The 22,606-nt window shown below is 37.5% G+C and overlaps 1 protein-coding gene across 1 annotated transcript in view; it reads left to right on the top strand.

Moving 5' to 3' along the window:
* The window catches only part of LOC131255714 (sister chromatid cohesion protein PDS5 homolog A), a 36,660-nt gene that overhangs the window by 12,052 nt on the left and 2,002 nt on the right, over nucleotides 1-22,606 (top strand). Inside the window, 22 exon segments of the mRNA XM_058256510.1 lie at nucleotides 7,570-7,719; nucleotides 7,845-7,893; nucleotides 7,973-8,164; nucleotides 8,329-8,511; nucleotides 10,791-10,945; nucleotides 11,036-11,162; nucleotides 11,285-11,434; nucleotides 11,544-11,603; nucleotides 11,794-11,930; nucleotides 12,082-12,199; nucleotides 12,395-12,529; nucleotides 12,690-12,787; nucleotides 12,789-12,884; nucleotides 14,658-14,814; nucleotides 14,953-15,096; nucleotides 19,633-19,713; nucleotides 19,824-20,516; nucleotides 20,628-20,738; nucleotides 21,032-21,111; nucleotides 21,810-21,861; nucleotides 21,957-22,043; nucleotides 22,136-22,173. Of these exon segments, the coding sequence (XP_058112493.1) occupies nucleotides 7,570-7,719; nucleotides 7,845-7,893; nucleotides 7,973-8,164; nucleotides 8,329-8,511; nucleotides 10,791-10,945; nucleotides 11,036-11,162; nucleotides 11,285-11,434; nucleotides 11,544-11,603; nucleotides 11,794-11,930; nucleotides 12,082-12,199; nucleotides 12,395-12,529; nucleotides 12,690-12,787; nucleotides 12,789-12,884; nucleotides 14,658-14,814; nucleotides 14,953-15,096; nucleotides 19,633-19,713; nucleotides 19,824-20,516; nucleotides 20,628-20,738; nucleotides 21,032-21,111; nucleotides 21,810-21,861; nucleotides 21,957-22,043; nucleotides 22,136-22,173 (3,093 nt within the window).

The raw sequence follows: 22,606 nt of genomic DNA on the forward strand, positions 1-22,606 counted from the left end.
GCTATAAACAACAATAGAAAGGAAAACGAACGACTGCAATAAAAAATTCCAATGAATGTCTAATCCCAATCACATACAGAGGGGGTCTTATGGCAAAAAAAAAAAAAGAAAAAAAGGAAAAAAGAAAAAAAAAAGGCTAAAAAATAAGATTAATAATTTGATTGTTGTCCAAAAATAAGGTTGTTGGAAATGAGAGAAAAAAATATCCAAAAATCTGTCTTAATAGAAAAAATCGCAAACCCTATCCAAAGAAATGTAAAAATTTGCTTCAACAGGAAAAATCCAACAGACCCTAGTTAAGGCAACACAAAAATCTGCTATAAACAACAATAGCAAGGAAAACGAACGACTGTAATAATCTTAGACAACCAATGCCAGAACAATGCTATAAACAACAATAGCAAGGAAAATGAACGACTGCAATAAAAAATTCCAAAGAATGTCTAATCCCAATCACATACAAGGGGGTCTTAAGGCAAAAAAAAAAAAAAAAAAACAAAAAAAACAAAAAAAAAAGAGAAGGGGCTAAAAAATAAGATTAATAATTTGATTGTTGTCCAAAAATAAGGTTGTTGGAAATGAGGGAAAAAATATCAAAAAATCTGTCTTAATAGAAAAAATTGCAAACCCTATCCAAAGAAATATAAAAATTTGGTTCAACAGGAAAAATCCAACAGACCCTAGCTAAGGCAACACAAAAATCTGCTTTAATAGGGAAAATCCAGCAAACCTTGGCTAAGGCAATACAAAAATATGCTTTAATAGAAAAACTCAGTAAACCCTACCCAAGGCAACACAAAATCTACTTCAATAGAAAGAAATCCAATAAACCTTAGTTGAGACAACCCGAAATCTGCTTTAACTTAAATCGAATGTTGAAAATATAGAGAACAAATAACTTAAAAAATCTGGTAAACCCGAATTTGTAATCATTTGACATTGATTTAACATAATTTCACCAAAAAAAGGGATTGGAAATTGAAAATGCTCACTGGATCGAACATGTAGGATATATCGGCACTGCTTGTGCGTTTTGTATCATATAGGTGGGATAGAAGATATATTATGGGATATATTGGCCAATATTGTCGATATTTAAAACATTGCCCTTAACCATTCAGCGAGTCCTTTAAAAAAAAAAAGAATTGAAGAAGAATTTCTAGCAACATCTTCAATTGGACAGTAGAAATATCAGCAAGGGTTTCAAATCCAGCAACCCATGAATTAAAAACTTTAAAAGAATTCTAGCCACAAGCTATCCAACTTTCTTGAATCACAAGTTAGTGAGGAAAATGCTTAACGACTCTCAAAATAGAAAAAGAATGGAGAAGAAGAAGAAAAAAGTGAAGGGAAAAGAAGAAGTGAGAAAAGATGAAGAAGAAAAAAACCCGAGAAGAAGAAGAAACCCTAGAAGAAGAAGGAAAAGGAGAAAAATAATAAGAAACCCTAGGAGTTTGTAGTCTTTGATACCATGTTAAGAAGGAAAGAATTTCAGAGAGAGAGGATATGGGCTGAGATGTCCAGCCCTCTCTTATTTATAATAATAGAAGAAAATATAAAATTACACATATGCCCTTATATGAAGGAAAAACTAAATGAAAGTTAAGGGGCAAAGAAAGAAAGCATGAAACAAAGATAAGAGGCTGAAAAATTAACGACAAAGGTGCATAACATAAGCTTATAACATACAAGGCCCAAGTGTATGTACTTGTGAGCCCAGTCATAAATCCACGTTCACATACTTCCACAGTCTCCAATTATTTATTTATTTATTATTTTTTAAATCAACTGCCTCTTGATCCAAGGGTTTGCATACTTCCTCCAATTTCATTAGATGAAATTTATGCTTTTCTTCCGCCTAATTCCACAAGAAATCCCGCCTAATCTTCTCCAATGTATCCAATGTTGACTTTGAGGTGCTTGAAAGTAGACATGAAGTAAATCGATAGATTGGACAGTATTGTCTTGATGAACGTTAACATTCTTCCCAAACAAAGGTGCTACACTTCAATCTTGAAAGTTTTCTTTCAAATCTTTCTATGACTTTGTCCCCTAAATGTTTAGCCAGTTTTCCTATGCATAGGGGAAGACCAAGATATGAAGAAGGAAAAGAACCCACCCCACATCCAAAGATCCTAGTGAAATTGTCAACTTCTTCCTTTGAGAGACCCACCCCTAATAGCTCACTTTTATTGTTGTTGACTTTTAACCCTGAAACCACCTCAAAGTCAAAGCATGTTATTATCTTTTGAAGATTGTCCACTTTTAATGGATCTGCATCGCATAAGAGCAATGTATCAAATGTATTATCTTTTGAAGATTGTCCACTTTTAATGGATCTGCATCGCATAAGAGCAATGTATCAAATGTATACTGTAAATATGAGTTTTGAAACTTTGAATTATCAAATGTGTCAATGTAGCTTTGGAGTGTTTTTGCTAATGTGGCTATTTTGAAATCATAGATATCAAAGTTCTTTAGGATTTTTTTTTTTGAAGGATAAAGTTCTTTGGGATACACCCCATGGGAATGCATTTATTGCCTTGTATTTGGAATCTTGGGAGTTGCATTTATTGAAGTCCATGTATATTCTTTGTAACCGTCCCCTAACGTTTGGGAGAAGGCTATGGTGCTGATGGTGATATAGTCTTTATAACCATTTGTTTATGATGGCAAATTTAGCCTTCTTTCATAAGGTAGTCATATGTATTTTATTTGGATATGGAATATTTTGCTCAATTCACATTAGTATTGTAATGTTTGCACTTGGAAAGGGTGAATAGAAAGTGGAATGCCACCTTTGCATTCGTGTCTATCCTCGTATGGTATCAGATTACCTACTAATCTAGAGCCCCTAATTCTCTCCCTCATTAACGGAAACTCCACTCCTCAAGGCCCTCATTTCATTTGGAAGTATCCTGTTCCTCCCAAACTGTATGTGTTCGGGTGGCTAGCGGCAAATAGGAAAATTCTCACTCTAGATAACCTCAGAAGAAAAGGAATGATTTTAACTAACGCCTGCATTTGCTGCCTCAAAACAGAAGAAACAGTCGACCATCTGTTGATCCACTGCCAGTTTGTCTACCCCATTTGGACAGAGATCCTCTCTTGTTTCAAGGTCAGATGGTGTTTCCCTAGAGATGTGGACCTGCTTCTCAAAGCTTGACATGGTGTAAGAATTGGCAAACCGAAAATTCGGCTATGGCAGATGGCGATCCTGGCTATATGGTGGGCTGTTTGGACAAAAAGAAACAATCGTTGTTTCCGAGATGAATCAAAGACTTCCTACTTAGTGGCCTCCTACGTTAAATGTCTGATCGTTGAATGGGCTTCCCATATGGATGGGATCAATGTAGATTTAGCCTTCCTTGAGGCTTAGTTTGTTTCTGCTCCCTCAGCAGATTCTGCCTCCTGTTTTTTCCGCTTTCTTTTAATCAAAGTTATCTTTCAAAATGGATGGGATCAATGTAGATTTAGCCTTCCTTGAGGCTTAGTTTGTTTCTGCTCCCTCAGCAGATTCTGCCTCCTGTTTTTTCCGCTTTCTTTTAATCAAAGTTATCTTTCAAAAAAAAATAAAATAAAATTCTCCCCAGTGTTCCTTATATCGATACTATCGGCCGATGATATTATCGTAATCGCTGGTCAGCGAGATGAAAACCATCCGACACCCTCGAAAATAAAAAAAAAAAAAACCAGAATTCTTTTTATTGTGCGATATATCGTACAATATTGCATGATTTTTTTGCGAAATCACCGATATTAGCAATAATATCATGTTATATATGCAGATTTACTGGGCAATAAAAAAAAAGGAAAAAAAGAGGGAAAATCTTTCAATCCATGTAAGAGGGGATTTCGGTACCTGTGGAAGAAGATTGCGTGATCAGAAGTTGAATTTGGTGGGCCACACGATCGAGAGCTAGTGATGCGCCGTAAATGTGAAAAAACTTCAAATTCCTTTTATTTTTTGTCGAATAAATCGTAGATTTCCTACAAAAGGGAAATTTTGGCAACAAATCTGCCAAAAATCGTGGGATTTGGGGGATATTTTGGGAGAAAATTTAGGGATTTAGGGTTCCGAAATGACCGGAACCCAATCTCTGTTGCGAAAATGGCTTCGGAAGCCCTTTTTTATGAATGTGGTGGAGAGACGTATATATGGTTGGTCTGTCATGGCTCTGTGGGATCCACCTTGATGTATATGTTTTATCCAGACCATCCATCCATTTTTTTCCTATCCTTAAATGATGTTAAACCAAAACTTAAGAAGATCCACATCTCGGGTGGACCACACCAGAAAAAGTGGTGAATGACCATTAAAAGCATTTTACAGGCAACGAAAGTTTTGGTTTAATCTAATATTTGTATATTCCCTTCATCTAGTTCTGATTGACCTTGTCAACGGGTTGGATGACAAATAGACATAACAAATCTACTTAAAGTAGTCCTTGATATGTTTTTAATGGTGAATGTTCAAACATCATTGTTTCATGTGGTGTGGTCCACCTGAGATTTGGATTTACTTAATGTTTGGGGCAATGTCCTAAAATGATGTGGAAAAACAAATGGACGGAGTGGATATACAATATATTATCAAAGGTGGGCCCTATGGTAAGGGTAACACCCGCTAAGCAGTTGGCCGCGTAACACATAATCCACGCCCCTTAAGTTCAGGGAAAGTGGATTGGGTGCGACTTGGTTGAACTAAAGACGGTGTGGCCCTTACAGTGGGGTCCACATATATGTATGTATTATATATCCATTCTATCTATCCATTTAGAGAGATTATTTTAGGTCATGAGACAGAATGGGTCGAATCCAAAGCTCAAGTGGACCTCACCACACAAAACACTGGGGATTGAGCTCCTACCATTAAAAACTTTGTGAGGGCCACAAAAGTTTTTGATCAAGCTGATATTTGTGTTTTACCTTGGTCCATATTTTTATGAACTTATGAACAAGTTGGATCTCAAATACACATCATGGTGGACCCCATAGAAGTGGTTTCAAGTTTCATCGATGGGCATCATTGGCTCCACTGTTATATGTGGTACGTCCACTTGAGCTTTGGATGGGCCTTATTCTTTGGCTCAGGCCCTAAAATGATCTCTCCACATGGATGGATGGTGTGGATATAACACATACATAATGACGAGGGCCACGATTAGGGTCCCACGCACATCGTTGGTTCCATAGCAGCGTTGGCGCGAGAATGGTGGGATGTCCATATTCTGTGAATGCCGTAGGAAATTCCTATGCTGGGATGCTATGTGGGGTCCACCGTGATGTTTTTGAAAAATCCACACCGCCCATTCGTTTGTCCATATTATTTTAGGACTTGAGACCAAAAATTAGATGGATTCAAAATTAAAGATGGCCATAGGAGAAGGAAAACTATACAGAGTTTCATACTGTTGAAATCTTTTTAGGCTCCACTTTGATGTTTATATGCCATCCAAACCATTTAAAAGGTCATTTCCACTACGATGAAGTGAAATAACAAAAAAATGATTTGAAAAACAGATGGACGGAGTGGATTTTTTATAAACATTATGGTGGGCCCCACTTAGCATCTCAATGTAGGAACTTCTTGCCAAAGGTCTTCATAGGAAATTTGGGATCCACTCAGTGGGACGTGGATTGCCTACTAACGCTGTCTGTACCAATAGCTATGGTGCCCTGTGGGCCCCACCATAATGTATGTATTTTGTCTGCATCATCCATCCATTTTTTCAAATCATTTTTGAGGTAGATCAAAATCTCATTTGGACCACGCTAAAGGAAATAGTGGTGATTGACGGCTCACAATTAAAAACTTCATGAGGGCCACAAAAGTTTTGGAAGAAACTGATATTTGTGTTTTCCTTCATCCAGGTGTGTGTAACTTAATCAAAAGGTTTGATGCAAAATAAACATTATAGTGGGCCCTAGGAGGTTTTTAATGGTGAATGTTTAATCACTATTGTTTTATTGTGGTGTGGTCCACTTGAAATTTGGACCTGTTTCAATTTTGGCCACATGCCGTAAAATGACCGCAAAAAATAGATGGACCATGCAGATAAAACAAATATCATGGTAGGGCTCACAGAGCAGTATCCAGTAGCCACCTTGCTATTGGCAACGTCAATACGCAACCCCTGGAATCAGTAGGCAACCCGCGTTCCGCTCGATGGATCCCTAACTATTTGGGGGGGGGGGGGGGGGGAATATGGGGTATGTGCCTTACATCCACACTGTTTGTGTGACCTTATGAACAAGTTGGATCTCAAATAAACATCATGGTGGGCCCTAGGAAGGTTTCAACGGTGGGCGTCACTATCTCCACTATTTTGTGGTGGGGTTGACTTGGTTGTGTTTTCATGCATGTTTTGATACATTTATAAATGTTATGCATTATATTTGAATATGCCTTAGTTCAATCAGACAACGCATGACTTATGGCCCTATACAAAGGAAACCTATTGTGTGCACTTTTGTTTTGAGATGTTATGATTTAAAAGTGTATTAAAGTCTTTTTTAACAATCCATGAAGTTTCATTGAAAAATTCAATCATTTTCCCAATGTTTCCCCATGTTTCCCAAAAAGCGCGATAAATTATGCGATACAAACAATATATCCCGTGCGATAACCGATATGTATCTGTATCCCAAGGGTGCGATATATTACGCGATACCGATATTTCGAACACTGATTCTCCCCCCCCCCCCCCCCCCCCCCCCCCACACACACACACAGAGTGAGGCATGAGTAAGAACCCCTTCTCCCTTGATATTTGATATGCGTGAACATCTTTCATGAATTGGATTTCAAGTAACTACTTTCCTTAGCGTCTCTTCTTTTCACTTCTTTTTTGAACATACCCTCTCTTCTTTTCATTTGTCCAAAGTGAGAAAAAATGTTAAAAAGTTGTCATATCAAGTTTCATTCGTACAGTACTGGTTTTTGTATTTTTAGTCTATGTCATTTCCCGAATTGTTACCTTTCAAAAGAATTCATTTCCTGGATTGTTGCTTAGTGTCATCAGTGAGACAAGTACTATCATATAAAGTTTCTTAAAAGTTGTCATGAACCACTGTCTGTTTCTGATTCTGTTTTTTTCTTTCTTTCCCTGTTCCTTTTCCTTTTTATTTATTTTTGCACATGCATATATTTTAATGGCCCCTCTACTTTCCCAGCCTCTCTGGTGGGTGGGGTGGAAAAAGAAGATTTATGCATGAGGGATAAAGCTGATATGCGTCTAGAAGCGTTACCTTTAGAGTGTTTCTTTGTATGTGCAAGCCTGTCCTATTGGGGCAAGCTGTGCACATAAGGTATACGCCTTAGGGAGTGGGCCCCTGAGTGCATAACCTATCCTATTTGTGCTTTGAGAGGGTGTCCTTGACTCAAGGTATTTTTACTTTGAATCTTGCAAAATCACTGCATGGACATCCCTAAAATCCTACCACAGTAATAATTATAAAGGGCATCAATGGGGAATTATGTATAGCAATTAAGGACTTGTGAATAATTCTATTTTCCATTTTCTGATAAAGAGGTCATCTAAACACGCTTTGAACTACTACCAACAGATCTGAGATGATTGAAGGCATCCTCTGTGGTTCTCTATCCCCCATTGAGTTCTCAGTCAAGGATAAAGTGAAACATTGGATAACAGTTTTTTCAGTATTCGAAAAAGTTGATGTTAAGGCACTTGAGAAGCTTCTGGCACAGAAACAGAGGTTTGTTTAAATGCTTGATTTCAGCTTAATGGCATTTTTGTGTGATTTTCAGAGTTCTCTCTTTCAATTTATAGTATTTGATAGAGTTTGCACGGATTTTCAGGGCATTTCCTCTTGGATTGCAGGTTACAGCAAGAAATGCAGAAGTATCTGTCTCTTAGACAGACATATCGGGTTTGTCATTCTTCGAAGTGAATTACTGCTGCTAACAATATTTTAAAGTTCCATCACAATCCAATCTTGTCGAATACAGGATGGTGACACCCCTGAACTCCAAAAGAGAATTTTGGTCTGTTTCCGGACCATGTCTCGCTTGTTTGGTGATCCTGTGAAGGCTGAGGAGGGTTTCCGCATTCTCAATCACCTGAAGGATGCAAATATTTGGAAGATTTTGACAAGTCTACTTGATCCTAACACTAGCTTCCAGCAAGCGTATACTTATCGGGTATTTTTCTTCTTGCACTTGTTATTGATAATTCAAATGAAAGCAGATTGGTGTTGGAACAATTACAGCAGGTGATGTAAATGAAAATATTTGATAAAAACTGGAGATGACATGTTTTCTATTCAAATATGTTTAGGGTTTGACTTTCTCCTTCTCATTTGCAGGATGACTTGCTTAAGATACTAGGAGAGAAACACCCACTTTATGATTTTCTGGATACACTCTCAATGAAGTGTTCCTTTCTGCTTTTCAACAAGGAGTATGTCAAAGAAATTCTATTGGAGGTTGCAACACAAAAATCTGCAGGAAATACAAAACTTACTCTGTCATGCATGAATCTATTAGTGGTAATATTCTGCTTTCCTTAACTCTGTCTTCATCTCCCTCTCTCTCTCTCTCTTGATTCATGTTGTCTTCTCATTGCCTTTTGCTTTTGATAAAGTTCTTTTACCATTAAAGAATGTTTTGGCATTTATAGTTACATGCATTTTTTGAGACTTGTCTTGTGTTCTTGTTACTTTGTAGAGGTATTATACAGTGCTCCAGTCAAGAGTTTGTACAGCATGTTCAGGTTTTCAGTTTGTACAAGTGACACCCTTGTTTAGGTATCCCGACTGCTGAGAAGATGGGAATCTGATGCTGAACATGATGCAAACTTTCAACCTGAGCATCATGCATTACCTCTACAGTATATTCAGGGTCGTAGTCTTGTAGGTGATTAGTCCTATATGGTGCATCATATTATTATTCGTTTTGGAATTCTATCAGGACCTTTTGAATTTATATAGATACTCGATTTCCATGCTGACCCCAATTAATTGGGATAAGGCCTAAATTATGATGATGATACTTGATTTATATCACTATGAAGGTCTTTAATATGTTCCTGGGAAGGCCTAGTTCTTTAAGATTATTTATTTTTCTAGTTCAGGATTTTTGCAGTCACTGATTGATGCAGGGGGTCTTTCAATGTTCAAGCCCTCATCTGCTCCTGACACCTTCAGATGCGGTCTTCTTTACCCATATTTATGCAGTATATCATTATCTTCTTTCTAGGTAGGTTACCTATTGTTAGTGTGGACACTCTTGTGTGTGCATGCAATCCACCATAATGTTAGTCAACTTGGTCTACACAGTCCTGTGTGTACATGCAATCTACCATGCCAATATAATATCTTGTTTATTTGATTTAACTGCATTGTGATTGTGTTCTATTTAATTACAGATTATCTCTGTATCTTGGATAGCTATAAATAAATGTCATGAGAGGAGAGGAAACGAGCTCTCTAATCTCTTTTCTATTTTTCCACACATTCCTCTCTTATTCTACACAGTATCAGAGAATTTCTGATCCGTTTTCTGCTTTTCAATCTTCCATTCTCTCTCCTTGCAATCTTCTTCACTTTCTTCCTTCGTTCTCATTCTTTTTCTTCTGTTTTGAGGGTCCAGCATCTCCTCTTTTCTCCCTAAAACTTGTAAGATGATGAAAGTTTGGTGAAATTCCCATCATCATCATATAGGTGTAATTATTAAAAAATGGTGATCTTGTGAAGGCTTCATAGACCGAAAGAAATCGGCAGGCTTCAGTGTCAAGAAAAAGCAGCTGCAACGGAGTTCATCTGACCCCTTTTTCGGCGCCTGCCACAACTTCAGATCCAAGGTCCAACAACACTGCCTGCACCAGAACTAAAATGTGACACCAACAAGTGCTCTAGACCCAGGATCTGACAGCCTCCAATAAGATCTATGTACCTTACAGACCCAAGATTTGATGCCTCTAGTGAGATTTGGCGCAATCAAAAGCTCCCGATCTCAGATCCCGCGCACACTCATCTGTGTCAGAATCTTTTTCTAGTGTCTTCCTTCCCACCAAAACCTTTTTCAACGCCTCTATCATTGCTGCCATCCATCTTCTGCAAATCCAGCATCGTCCACTGGATCTTTCAGCCCCTTTGATGTGATAGGAAGCCTATTCTTGGAACCCCACTTGCATGACGAGTTCTGTTGTTGCTCCGGCTTCACTGGAAACCATTTCTGGGCTCATTGTTGTGTGTTGGGCTGCTGGCACCAATTCTGAGAACAGGTACCTGCAAACTTCCCGGATCTTTGGTCTAGCATGTTGTGGTTCATATCCTGTTGCTTCTAGTTATCCCAACAACCCTTCTTGGTGACGTTGGAAGCAAATTTCAGGTTTCATCCTATTCATTTCAGCGTTAGTTGGTTGGATTCATTTGATCTATTTGTTTTCTTTTACAATGGCTGAAAAGCCCACATCTTAACAAGATGTGTGTCCTTTAAAAAATTGTCCTTCACATGTCGTAACCTACAGCATCTCATTGTTACTGTGTTATTCTTTTGCATTACTCAGGTTCCTTCGGTTGTAGTTAGTTACATATACCTCCCTGTTCTGTAGCATAGGTCCTGGATCACTGTAGTTGAGGTCATATGGAGGTGGCCTTGATTACTTTCTGTCAACCCTTGAGAAATACTTGCATTGTTATTATTCTCTGAATCCTCCTTGGTGTTATGAACGAGTTCTCTCTGTATTATGTTAGTCATCTGTCTTGAGTTCTCCATTACATATGTGAGTCCATGTTTTTGAATCACTTTTAATTTGCCTTTTCAGATTCTTTCATCTTTCTCTCCATTGTTTCTGACGGGGGCTGAAGAGGACCTCATTCAACTTCTTAAAGAGGAGGATGAAATACTCAAAGAGGGCATCGTGCATGTCTTAGCAAAGGCTGGTGGAACCATCCGGGAACAATTTGCAAAGACCTCTAGGTGCAAGCCATAAAAGATCTTTAACTCAATAGAAGTTTTAGCTTCTCATACTGAGCATTCTTTTGATATCTTTTAGTGGTTTAATTGCAGTTCAGTAGACCTTCTATTAGAAGGTCTATGTTTAGAGGGTAACCGGAAGCAAGCCAAGTATTCTGTGCAGGCCCTAGCAGCAATTACGAAAGATGATGGGCTTAAATCACTTTCTGTTCTATACAAGGTTTTTCTTTCTTTCCCTCCCCAACTCTTTAACGTATCACCATTGGTTTTACTTGAGCCTAAAATTATGCAGCTTCTAATGGCAATGTAGTTATTTACAATGGAATTTCCTACTGATTACAGAAGCTTGTGGATATACTGGAGACAAAGACACATCTGCCTGCTGTACTGCAATCTCTTGGATGCATAGCACAAACTGCAATGCCTGTTTATGAAACAAGAGAGGGGGAAATTGTGGGTTTTATAACGAACAAAATATTAGAGTGCGGCAGCGTAGGCTTTCCTTAGCCTTTACAAAACTGAACCATCTTATGCATGCTATTGTATGTTTCTCCCATTTTGATTAGATCTTCTCATTTGGATATATTTCTCTCTGTTCCAGGAAGTAGAGGATAACACTAAAACCTCTTGGGAAGAACAAAGTGAACTTTGTTTATTGAAGGTCAGTCAGGGTATGACTAGTTTATTATCCTCTAGTTATTTCATGTTATGAATCTTAATACATGTAACAACAAATTCTTTAAATTTTTTATGATTTTCTGCAATCCAGTTACCATATAAGTTTGCTTTCACTGCTAATATCCCCACTTTGTTCTTTTTCATTGTTTTCTCTCTCTGGTTTTGCATCGCAGGTATTTGGTATTAAAACCTTGGTGAAAAGCTTTTTACCTCTTAAAGATGCTCATCTGCGGCCGGGGATGGAAAACCTTTTGGAAATCCTAAAAAACATGCTCTCTTTTGGAGACATTTCAAAGGATGTAAAATCAAGGTATTATAGGCCTACTAACATGACAAAGTTTTTCATCTCTTGGCGATGGGCATCCTTGCCTTCATTTTACATTTATCATTTGTATAGGAATTATCTCTTGTTTTAAGTAGCTGACAGTAGAATTATACCTGAGGACTTTCTCATCTTGCAGTACTGTAGACAAGGCCCATCTAAGGCTTGCTTCAGCAAAAGCTGTCTTGCGCCTGTCAAAGTACTGGGATCAAAGAATACCGATTGATGTCTTTTATTTGACTTTAAGATTATCACAGGTTGGATCTTTCTTTCATGCGAAAGTTTGTTTGAAATGGCTGTTTACAAAGCATTGTATTCCTGTTCTTAGAATGAAGATAAAATGTGTTGATTGTTTCGTTGCCTTTTGTAGTCTAAAAGCAGATGATGTTTGCTTATCCAGAGATTTTAATATCTTTCACACTAGTAGCAGCTGATTTTATCTTGGCATGCAGGATGTCTACCCACAAGCTAGGAAGCTATTCCTCAGCAAAGTACACCAATATATAAAGGAAAGGCTTCTGGATGCGAAGTATGCTTGTGGCTTCTTATTCAACATAACTGGATCCCATCCACTTGAGTTTAAAGAGGCAAGCATTTCTTATAATTTATTCTATAGAGCACTCACTTCGCGAAGTTTCTCTATGCTGCATTTCACTGAATGTTGTGCCTTTTCTAGCCTATATGAATGGGGTTGAAGTTTCTTTTACTAGCGAATGTCTTTCTATCTTTGTCATATTGATTCCACAGGACAAACATAACTTAATGGAGGTTGTTCAAATGTGTTACCAACTGAAGGCACGACAACTTTCTATGCAACGTGATGTGAAATTGTCCTCTTATCCAGAAAATATTTTCACATTTGGTCCATGCACTTGCACATCATCCTTCATTTCCTAATGTTGATGAATGCAAGGAGGTTCAAGCATTTGAGTCAATTTACCGGTATCCTTGCTCTTCTCTGTTGCATTTGTTGCTTTGTACAATTGCTTGTCTTTTAATTGCTCTAAATGAGGATTCTACATGGAATGGTCTCTTGATTGAATACAAGCCAATATCCAATTATGTTTAAATCTGTGTTTATATTTCTCAGTTCTATGTATGCAACTTGGGAAAATTGTGCAGACATAGGTGTTGGGTGTTACATATTGATTGAAGTGTCTGAGCCCAATTTTCAATGGCCATTATATATACCAAAATACAAGGGCCACAAATGATTTCAATATTTAAAAGAAGTTGCTTTTGAACAAGAAATGGATTCCAGAGTTGAGAGAGCGTCTTTGTGTGTTGGAATGATTTTTGCATCTGTAATGCTTCTTAGCTCCTTCAGTATAGCTTTTTACCCATAAAAAAAATGAATGAACATAAAATTACAGATTTCGCAGATATAGTTGTGCTTTTGGTATAAAAAACATTGTATTGGTTCAATTTCCTTATGATATTCTAGAACATACTTAACAGTAATGCTTATACACATCAATAGGTGATACAATATACGTGAGGGTGCTTTGTAACTTGTTGTTGTTGTTGTTGTTGTTGTTGTTATTATTATTAGTATTATTATATACATAAGTTTTAAATGTGCTATCATCTGTTATATTATTCTGGTAGTCTTTGGCTTCTGTTTTCTAGGATTTGGAAGGTTATCTTAAAAGAGTACATGGTGTAAGATTATGTTCATTAGCTTTAATTGGCTTTGTCATAGAAGCATTAACAGTTATATGCAAACTGCTTACATTTGATACCAGAAATTCTTACAAAAATATGCATTTTGGGTATGCTGCCTTGTGTCCCTCATGATCTGTGTAAATCAAATATAAGTAGCTTGTATGCAAGGGTGCTGCGTCAATTATTATTATAATTATACATAATAGCTTGTAAATAATTTCAAGGGTGCTGTTGTCTGTCATATTATTGAGGTAGTTTTTGGCTTTTATTTTCTCAGATTTGGATGCTTTAAATATCTTCAAGGAATACATATTATATATATAATTATACATAATAGCTTGTAAATAATTTCAAGGGTGCTGTTGTCTGTCATATTATTGAGGTAGTCTTTGGCTTTTATTTTCTCAGATTTGGATGCTTTAAATATCTTCAAGGAATACATATTATATATATAATTATACATAATAGCTTGTAAATAATTTCAAGGGTGCTGTTGTCTGTCATATTATTGAGGTAGTCTTTGGCTTTTATTTTCTCAGATTTGGATGCTTTAAATATCTTCAAGGAATACATATTATATATAAGTTTCGGATCACTAGCTTTAATTGGTTTTATCATAAAAACATTAGTGGTTAAATACAAGCTACTTACATTTGGTACTGTGAATACATACCATTATATGCATCTTAGTTTTTTGGTCTTGTGTTCCCCATGATCGTTGCTGCATTGACACATGGCACTAGAAAAAAAATCTATGCACTAAGGTCATGTTGATTTTGAAATGCAAATGCACGGTCAGAGTAGACTTCCCTTGCTCTGCCTGAAAATGCAAGGTTAACTTGTGTCCTTGAGCCAACAATCATCTTTCAACCAACCTAGCCATCTCCACTCCTCAGGACCAACATGGGGATGCTATTTGTATATTTGCGTAGAATAATTAACGGATGTTACAAATGCTTCTGGTTGTAAGACGAGAAATGAACAACACAGGAGATGTAGGGCATCTTTTCTCTTTTTTCTTTTTGGCAATCTAAGCTCTGTATTTTCCAGGCAATTGCATTTGTTTCTTTCTATGCTGATGCACGGATATGAAGGTGGGCAATCAGGCATTACTCCTAACAAGGGAAAGGAAAGTCTTTCTACAATACTGTCTATCTTCCAAAGTATCAAGTATTCTGAAGATGTAGTTGATGGAATGAAATCTAAGGTAGGGGTTCCATTTCTCAAGTCGAGACTTTTCTGCTGTTGCCCAGGCTAACCCTGCATCTAGGTTTAAATAATATCATGTCTCTTGTCAAACCATGATCCTGAGTGATTTTATGACTTGATCTTATGAATTTTACAGAACTCACATGCAATATGTGATCTTGGGTTGGCAATCACCAAGCGTTTACTTCGTAATGAGGCAGACTTTATGGAGTTAGCCACATCAGTTCCGCTACCCCTAGTATTGTACAAGCCACTCGAGAAGAAAGGTGACGACTCTGGGGTGAGTACCCTTATCTGTTAAATTTATTTAGCTTATCTATATTGTTAACGGGACGACCACTCTGCAAAAGGGAAATTTACTGATTGCATGTGGTATGTTTGGTTGGGTATGCAAATCCACATGTTCTTGTCAAAAGTTACTTATCTGATGCAAGATTTTGGTTTTATGTACTACATTATGTGCCATTTCACGTTACTATAATCTTAAGTTCCTGTTTAAGTCTTCTTAGTTATCCGCTGATGGTAATATTCAAGCAATATTGAGCGGCCATATAATTTCCAAGGTCTTATCCATGGCAAACGGAGAAACAGATAGTGATCACTTGACTGGATCAAACTGAATCTATTTACAGTGGGGATGTAATTCAGAGGGGGGACAATGAAATATCAAGTACATTCAAAAAGCTATATATATATATATATATATATATATATATATATATATATATATATATATATATATATATATATATATATATATATATATATTATTTCTGGTAATCTGAATCACTTGGAATTAAACATGCACACGCAAATGAACACAACAACAGAAAAAGGCTGCACTAGGGATTAATGTGTTCTTTTCGCCCACTTTATTTGTGTAATAGCCTATATTATACATGTTTGTTTAGGCTTTAGGAATACATTAATCAAGTGCTTGTGAACTAGAGTTTCAAAAAAGAAAAAAAAGAAAAAAAATTTGTTACTGAACTATAGCTATTTGGCTATCTTATAATCATATTCTCAACCAAGATTTAGGGTGACAAGTTATGATCGCCTACTAGACTGTCCGCCAGAGTTTGCTCATGCTTTTGTACCTCATGCCTTGAAGGCCACAATCATAGATGTCTCGTAAACACATTATTTTGGATGATGCTATCCTTCATGCTATTGCTGTCTATTGACGGAACCTCTTGGACACATCTAGGCAACCGTGTCTCATAACAATTTACTTGGTATGGTACTTGTTCTTTTAGAAATACGAAGAATCCATATAGACTCAAGAGTCCATATCTTTTATCTTTCTTGTAATCATTGATTTAAATATCGGTGTTGATGCATGTATCCCACCCTTGGGATACAGAAACATATCATTATTGCAGGGTAAATATCTCTTGTATTGCGGAATGCCATATTGTTTGAGGGAAGCATTGGGAAGTGATGTACTTTGCCAATAAAACTGTAAGGGGAAAGAGACATTGATTACACACTAAGAACTCACAATATCACGAAAAACAACTGTGCACAACAAGTATCCTTTATATAGAGTCCTAAATTGCGCGGTGTCTAATAGAAGTGATGCAATATATCCAAAATGAGTTCATATAATTCACAAACCATACAAGTATGAAAACAGATTAAAAAAAGAGTATGAAATGGATGTTTGAGGTTTTTTTTTTGCGTTTTTTTTTTTTCCCACTTCCGAATTTCCGGTGGAGGAATGTTCCAGAGTATATCACCGATACGTATTGCAGTATTGATGATATGGGGGGATTTCGTCAAGAGTTTTTGCAAAATATTGTAATGTATCGATATATTGCAATATATCAGCAATTCATTGCGATATTTTGTGCAATATAGGGGAATTGAATAACTCCCACTATATACCGTATTGGGAACATGTGATGTGAATAGTATAGGCCGATAGTATTGCTATTTAAATCACTGCTTGTAATAAAGATGGATTTGGTATCCTTCAAAAAAGAAGAATAAGAAGAAGGATTTTGGAGTTCTAATTGCTCCCTTATCAGTGAAAATGTTGTTTAATTGGGAACCAGATCTCTTTCTCGAGGCCGCCTTTGTCAACTCAAAGGGAAGTGGTGGTAGAAGAACTGAAATGGAAAAAAGAATATCCTTCTCCAAGCGTGTATTTTATGCATATGAGTAGGGAAAAAGAGGACGCTCTGTGATAGCCGATAGGGTCTCTAAACCATGCGATCAGTTTATTTATAGCAAACTGGAAAGAAATCCTTTAACACAGAAGACATCCTTGATATCGTTGATTGGTCTTGAATCAAAGATGGAATTGAGAGTTTGAATTGTGCACTCTGTGAGTACAATGTTGTTGTATTGCGAAGTAGACTGCCTTCCCAAGGTTACCTTTTAGACTCAATAGGTCGAAGTGGAAGAAGAACCAAACTAGGAAGAGAATATTTCCCCAAGCATATCTCATATGCCTATGAGTACGAAAGAGATAGATACGCCGTTTGATAGGGACTGTAAACTGTGCAACAAGTGTATTTATAACAAAGAGGGAAAGAACCTTTAACACAGACTGCACAGCTTCTTTTCTCTCTTAATTGGTTTAGGCCACCAAATACCTATATCACCTCAATTAGGAAACTCGTGCTGCACATTTATAGTTCTCAATCAAGGGTGTCTTGAGTGGAACCCATGTCCAGTTGGCCTGTAAACTTTAATATCTTCAGCTCTTCATAGAGGATCTATAGTTAAAACACGTATGGACATCCCTGTTTGTATGCACAACCTAGTGACATCCATTTCTTATCATCCACCAGTTAAGATTATATGATCTCATTTTGTGGCATCAGACCCCTTGATCTTGATGGTCGCAACACAAAATCCACTGATCTGACGGCCTTGGGACTACCTTGTCCTAGATTGGTTAGCTAGACTCCAACAAGGATCTTACATTGTACTTGTAACAGGGGATATCTTTCGCTTGAAGGCATGGAATTTGTAGTGATCATTTCATTGCTGATATTAATGGTATAGTTTAGTGTTAGGGGAAAGTGCCATTCAAGCCATGCAGTTTTAACTGGTACTTGACAACGGTAATGGTTCTAAGTCTTCAAGGTATGACTTCCACATACTCCTTGATCATTCTTGATGCAAGACATGAAAATTAAATATGATATGCAAGATTTCAGGCTTTAGATCACATTAATTTTAAAACAATCACAAAAAATTCCATATCCCACATAAAAATCAAGCATTCAACAAGGGGAATCTATGCGGGTCCAAGCCTACACATGTTAGGGCTGAATCGATTAAAAATTATAGACTAAACAATGCTCAAAGGATAGTAGATTCATCCACATATGCAAATGATTATTTCCCAATCCAAGGGATTCTCATGTTTCAATTCGGGAAAACCTAGGGTTTCAAAAGTGGAATAGAACTTAAGGATTTGAGATGAGTTATGGAAACAAAGCGAAAGATGAGTGAAATAGAGACGAGAGGGAACCTGTGATCAGCCCGCACGTGTGGACAGCAAACCGGCCTGATGCACGTGCGTGGATGGTGGCCTGCACGTGTGTGGGGCCTATGAATCTGGAATCGGCCAGCTAGGGCCTGGTCGGCCAGGGATGGGCCACCACCCCTCCAAATTTCAGGTCAAACGGATGATCGGTTTGAATAAGGTGTTCCGCTGAAGTTTCAGCCCTCCTGTAGGGTCAGATTCTAGAAATCTGCTGTAGGGGAAAGATTAGCTGCAAATGTATATGTATTTGATGAAGAGATGACTGTAGGAGATGAGGAATATGGAGGATAGGAGATGTGGGGTGATTTGGGATGGATGTGGCTTCGCACCACGGTAGTTAGCCCTTCAAAGAGGAAGGGTTTTGCACCCAATTAGGCTTCACAATTTAGAGAGGAGGTGGAAAACGCAGAAATTTTATTCAATCTTCAAAGAGGAAAAAGACTACAAGGGGTGCCTATTTATAATAAAATTCTATACTCTAAAACTCGCGCCATGTGCGCAACCTATTACTTAGAGACGAAATAACCACAATTAACAACTAATCAAAATAATCTAAACCGTCCATGATGTTCCTAATAACAATAATAACCAAAACTCAAAGTACTATATTGTTTGGAATAGTGGGCCACGATCATGAGAACCCATGGTGGGATTCACATGACGATCGGGTCCACTCCAAGGAACCAAAACGCAGTCCTCTAACTAAAGGGTCCTCCCTGGATGTCATCATCGATCCAGATTGATGGCGGGGCCCTCCTCGCGTACGTGCGTAGGGGGGGCGTGCATGTGCGCGAGATGTCCCCATCAATTCTTATGTTTCTACTGGCTCTTGTATATCCACCATGATAGTTATGGGAATTCATCAATTCAAATGTTGATACCATAACCTACGGATGTGTGAGATTTCCTAGTAGCTTAATTTCGCACTATTTGGATATGTCAATTAACTTATGAGCAGAATGTTTTGCTCAATGTTGTTTAAATCCTACAGTTTTCTATTCAGATCCTATGATCTAATTGAAATCTCATTGAATACGATACAAGAGTCAAGTTAGAAAGCTTGAAATGGCATATTGTTTCATGGTCGTTAATGGTTTTAAAGTTACTTTTATCTTATAGATAGATTGAAGCATATTGAAATGTAATTGCGGTTAAAATATGTAACTGTCTTCTTTTCATGTCTGATTCATTTGGATGCTTATAGAGTTATTACCAGATAGATATGCTGTAGTCATCTATTAATTGGCTAAACTTTTGATAGAATATCATAATTCGGTTATTTTGGCCATATCTTACTTTTCCCATTCCTTCCAGGCCAATGAAGAGAAGTCATGGTTGGCGGATGACAAAGTCTTGACTCATTTTGAATCACTCAAGTTTGAAAACACAGAAACAGTATGTCCTACCGTTTGTTGATGACTTCTGTTATGCTAAATTTTGTTCTCTATTCAATTCTGTCTTTTGTTCTAACTCCGTTGGGTTTCCTTACTGTGATAAAATATCAGGTTCATACTGATGTTGGCAAAGATGAGAAGGGTTTAGAAGATAGTGATATAGAGGGGGCAGAATTACCTTTAGGGAAGATGATGAAACGTCTGAAATCTCAGAGAACGAAGAAAAAGAAAGTAGTGAGAAAACATTTAACTGTTGAGGGAAATAATGCAGAAAATGATGTTGATATTTTGGGAACTTCAAGGAAAATAAAATTAGATAACCAGGAAAGAGCCACGAACTTGCAATATGGCAAGTTGGGCAATGGTCACGAGCACTTTATAACTCGAGAAACAGCTAATCAAAATGGCAAAAAGAAATCTTCTGAATCACGGAAAAAGAAAAAGAGAAAAACCAGTGATGTATTTTCTACACCAGTTCCAACACGCAAGAGATCACCTTTTGGTAAGGACACTCGTAGGCAGTCTCGTTCGAGGAATTCTGTTAAGGGCCTTGGCAAAGCTTCAAGAGCAAGTTCAAATAGCATTGGAATTTCCTCCATGCAATCTCTCGAAATGGACGAAGAGCTCCAGGATTGGTCAGAAGTAAAATTATCCAAGGAGAAAAGCAAGGTAGAGCCCACAGAGTCGAACTTTTTGCTATCACTATCGCCAACAACTAAAAGCTCGTCAAGACATAAAAAGAAAGGCATTGTGCGACATTTGAATGACATGGGTGATTCAGAAACTCTTAGCCATGAGCCAGAGGTGTGCTTTTTCCTAAGTTGACTTTTCAAACTGACAATTTGCTTCCTAAATTTTGCCATATCTGGGTTTTGTTGGTGTGAATAGCAATTTGGTTTGGACCCATGTGTGCAGGAGTCCTCTTTGCTGGCAGAAAATGATGAAAAGAACTCGGTTGGTAATTTCAAGAGCCCCATGGGTGCTAACAAAAAGCGTAAAAGACGAAGTATTGCCAGATTGGCAAAGGTAACTTCTTTTGTTTCTTGTCTTTACAATCAATTTGCAGTGGTTCTGTCCCATTTTGTCTCCATAATGAAGTACAGGATCCTGGTAAAATTTGTAACCCCCCCTCCTCTTCTCCTTATCCTTTTTATAATGATGACTCCCTATGGTTTCAACAGTGTAATACAATATACCTTTCCTGGCTCATTTTGGTTGTAGTTTAGTTTTTCCCTGCTGTTTTGTTTTTGGACTTAAGTGGTTGCCATTCACTAAAAAAAGGATCATTCCACAATGTTATTCTTTGGTTTTCTATGTAGTGTTCAACAAAGAGATCTGAAAAACATGACTCGGAATTGGTTGGGTGCAGAGTTAAAGTTTGGTGGCCAATGGATAAACAGTAAGTGTTTTGTTTGACATTATGATTTTGTGGAACTTACAACATATAAGCATTTCCTTTAAAAAGAAAAAAAAGATATGTAGTGCGTGTTGGCTGTTACTTACAATAGTTGTCAGTATTGGAGAACCTTGGGTAACAACATTTAATCAATCACATCTTTATGTGTTGGTTGGAGATGTCTTTCTTTTCCACCTTTTATTCTTGGACAAAATTCTGTTACTAGTTAAAGATTACTGCTCCCAATTCCCAAGACAAACTGCGCTACTGCCAAATCATGATTGAAATAATAGTAGGACCTTGTTACCACTTCAATCATGTTGGGCTGGAAAAGTGGTGAAGCAGAAGAGTGCTCAGTGTGGGGCCGTCTTCCTTGTTGCCTAAACTGAGGGCGTTAAATATGCTTGGGTAGCCTTGTAAAGCACAACTTGGGGGCACACTCGAACATGCCCTGAATCATTATAATCTTGAACTCCTGGTTCTTTTAGTTGGGTTGGCTCGATTTTATTTTATCTTCTTTTTGGTTTTTGTTTTTTGGTTGTTGTTGTTGTTGTTGTTGTTTTGTGTGTGTGGGGGTATAGCTCAACTTCATGGCTTCTTAGCATGGAAGTAAACAATTTTGAGATAACAGGAAGCTGAGTTGTTAGGATGGACTTGTTTAACACCGTATTTATTGTAAACTCTACCATTCTTACCTGCAGGTTTTATGAAGGTGTTGTGCAATCTTATAACCCAGGAAAGAAGAAACATGTGGTAAACTATGAGACTTGTGTACTTCTCTTAATTATCCGTGTCCAAACTGCCCCCTTTCTTGAAGACTTACTTGCTGAATGATATTTGTTTCAAAGATACTATATGATGATGGAGAAGTGGAAGTTCTCCAGTTAGATAAGGAGCAGTGGGAGGTTATTAGTGAAGGTTCCGAGCCTAGCAAGGTATTGATCTATCTATTATAGAGCAATCTTTTCTTCTTTGGCTAAATTGCAATTTTTTAGCACGGAATATAATGTGTTCAACCTTTTTCCAGCGACTTAAATCATCGAATGTTTCCCCATCCAAAGGAATGTAAGTATCACCGTCAAAAGCTTTTCTTTCCATAATTAAGTTGTGTCATTTTAGTTAATTAAAATACAGTTTGGGCAGTATATGGTTGATATGATGCACATATTAGGAGTTTTGAACCACAACATTATAGAAACTGATATGAGGGTCCTGAATGGATCTGCTGTGTGGGATGCTTTGCCAATTTTAAACTCGTCCGAAAAGCTTCTACCTTTCTTCTGGTTCAAACTAATTTGCCTGCTCTTACTTCCTAGGAGTTCATACTCACAACGTTTTGGAAATGCTGCTTCACTGCTCCTGCACCCAAATCCACCACTGCTTTCTCTTCCACTTTATGCAACTAATTGGTGCCAAGCCCGTTGTCATTGTAGTGGGCAGAATGATGTCATTTCATAACCCGACTGACCTATGTGAATATTTGGTTTTTGAGCAATGA

The sequence above is a fragment of the Magnolia sinica genome, chromosome 9, assembly GCF_029962835.1.
Source record: "Magnolia sinica isolate HGM2019 chromosome 9, MsV1, whole genome shotgun sequence".
Classification (NCBI taxonomy): domain Eukaryota; kingdom Viridiplantae; phylum Streptophyta; class Magnoliopsida; order Magnoliales; family Magnoliaceae; genus Magnolia; species Magnolia sinica.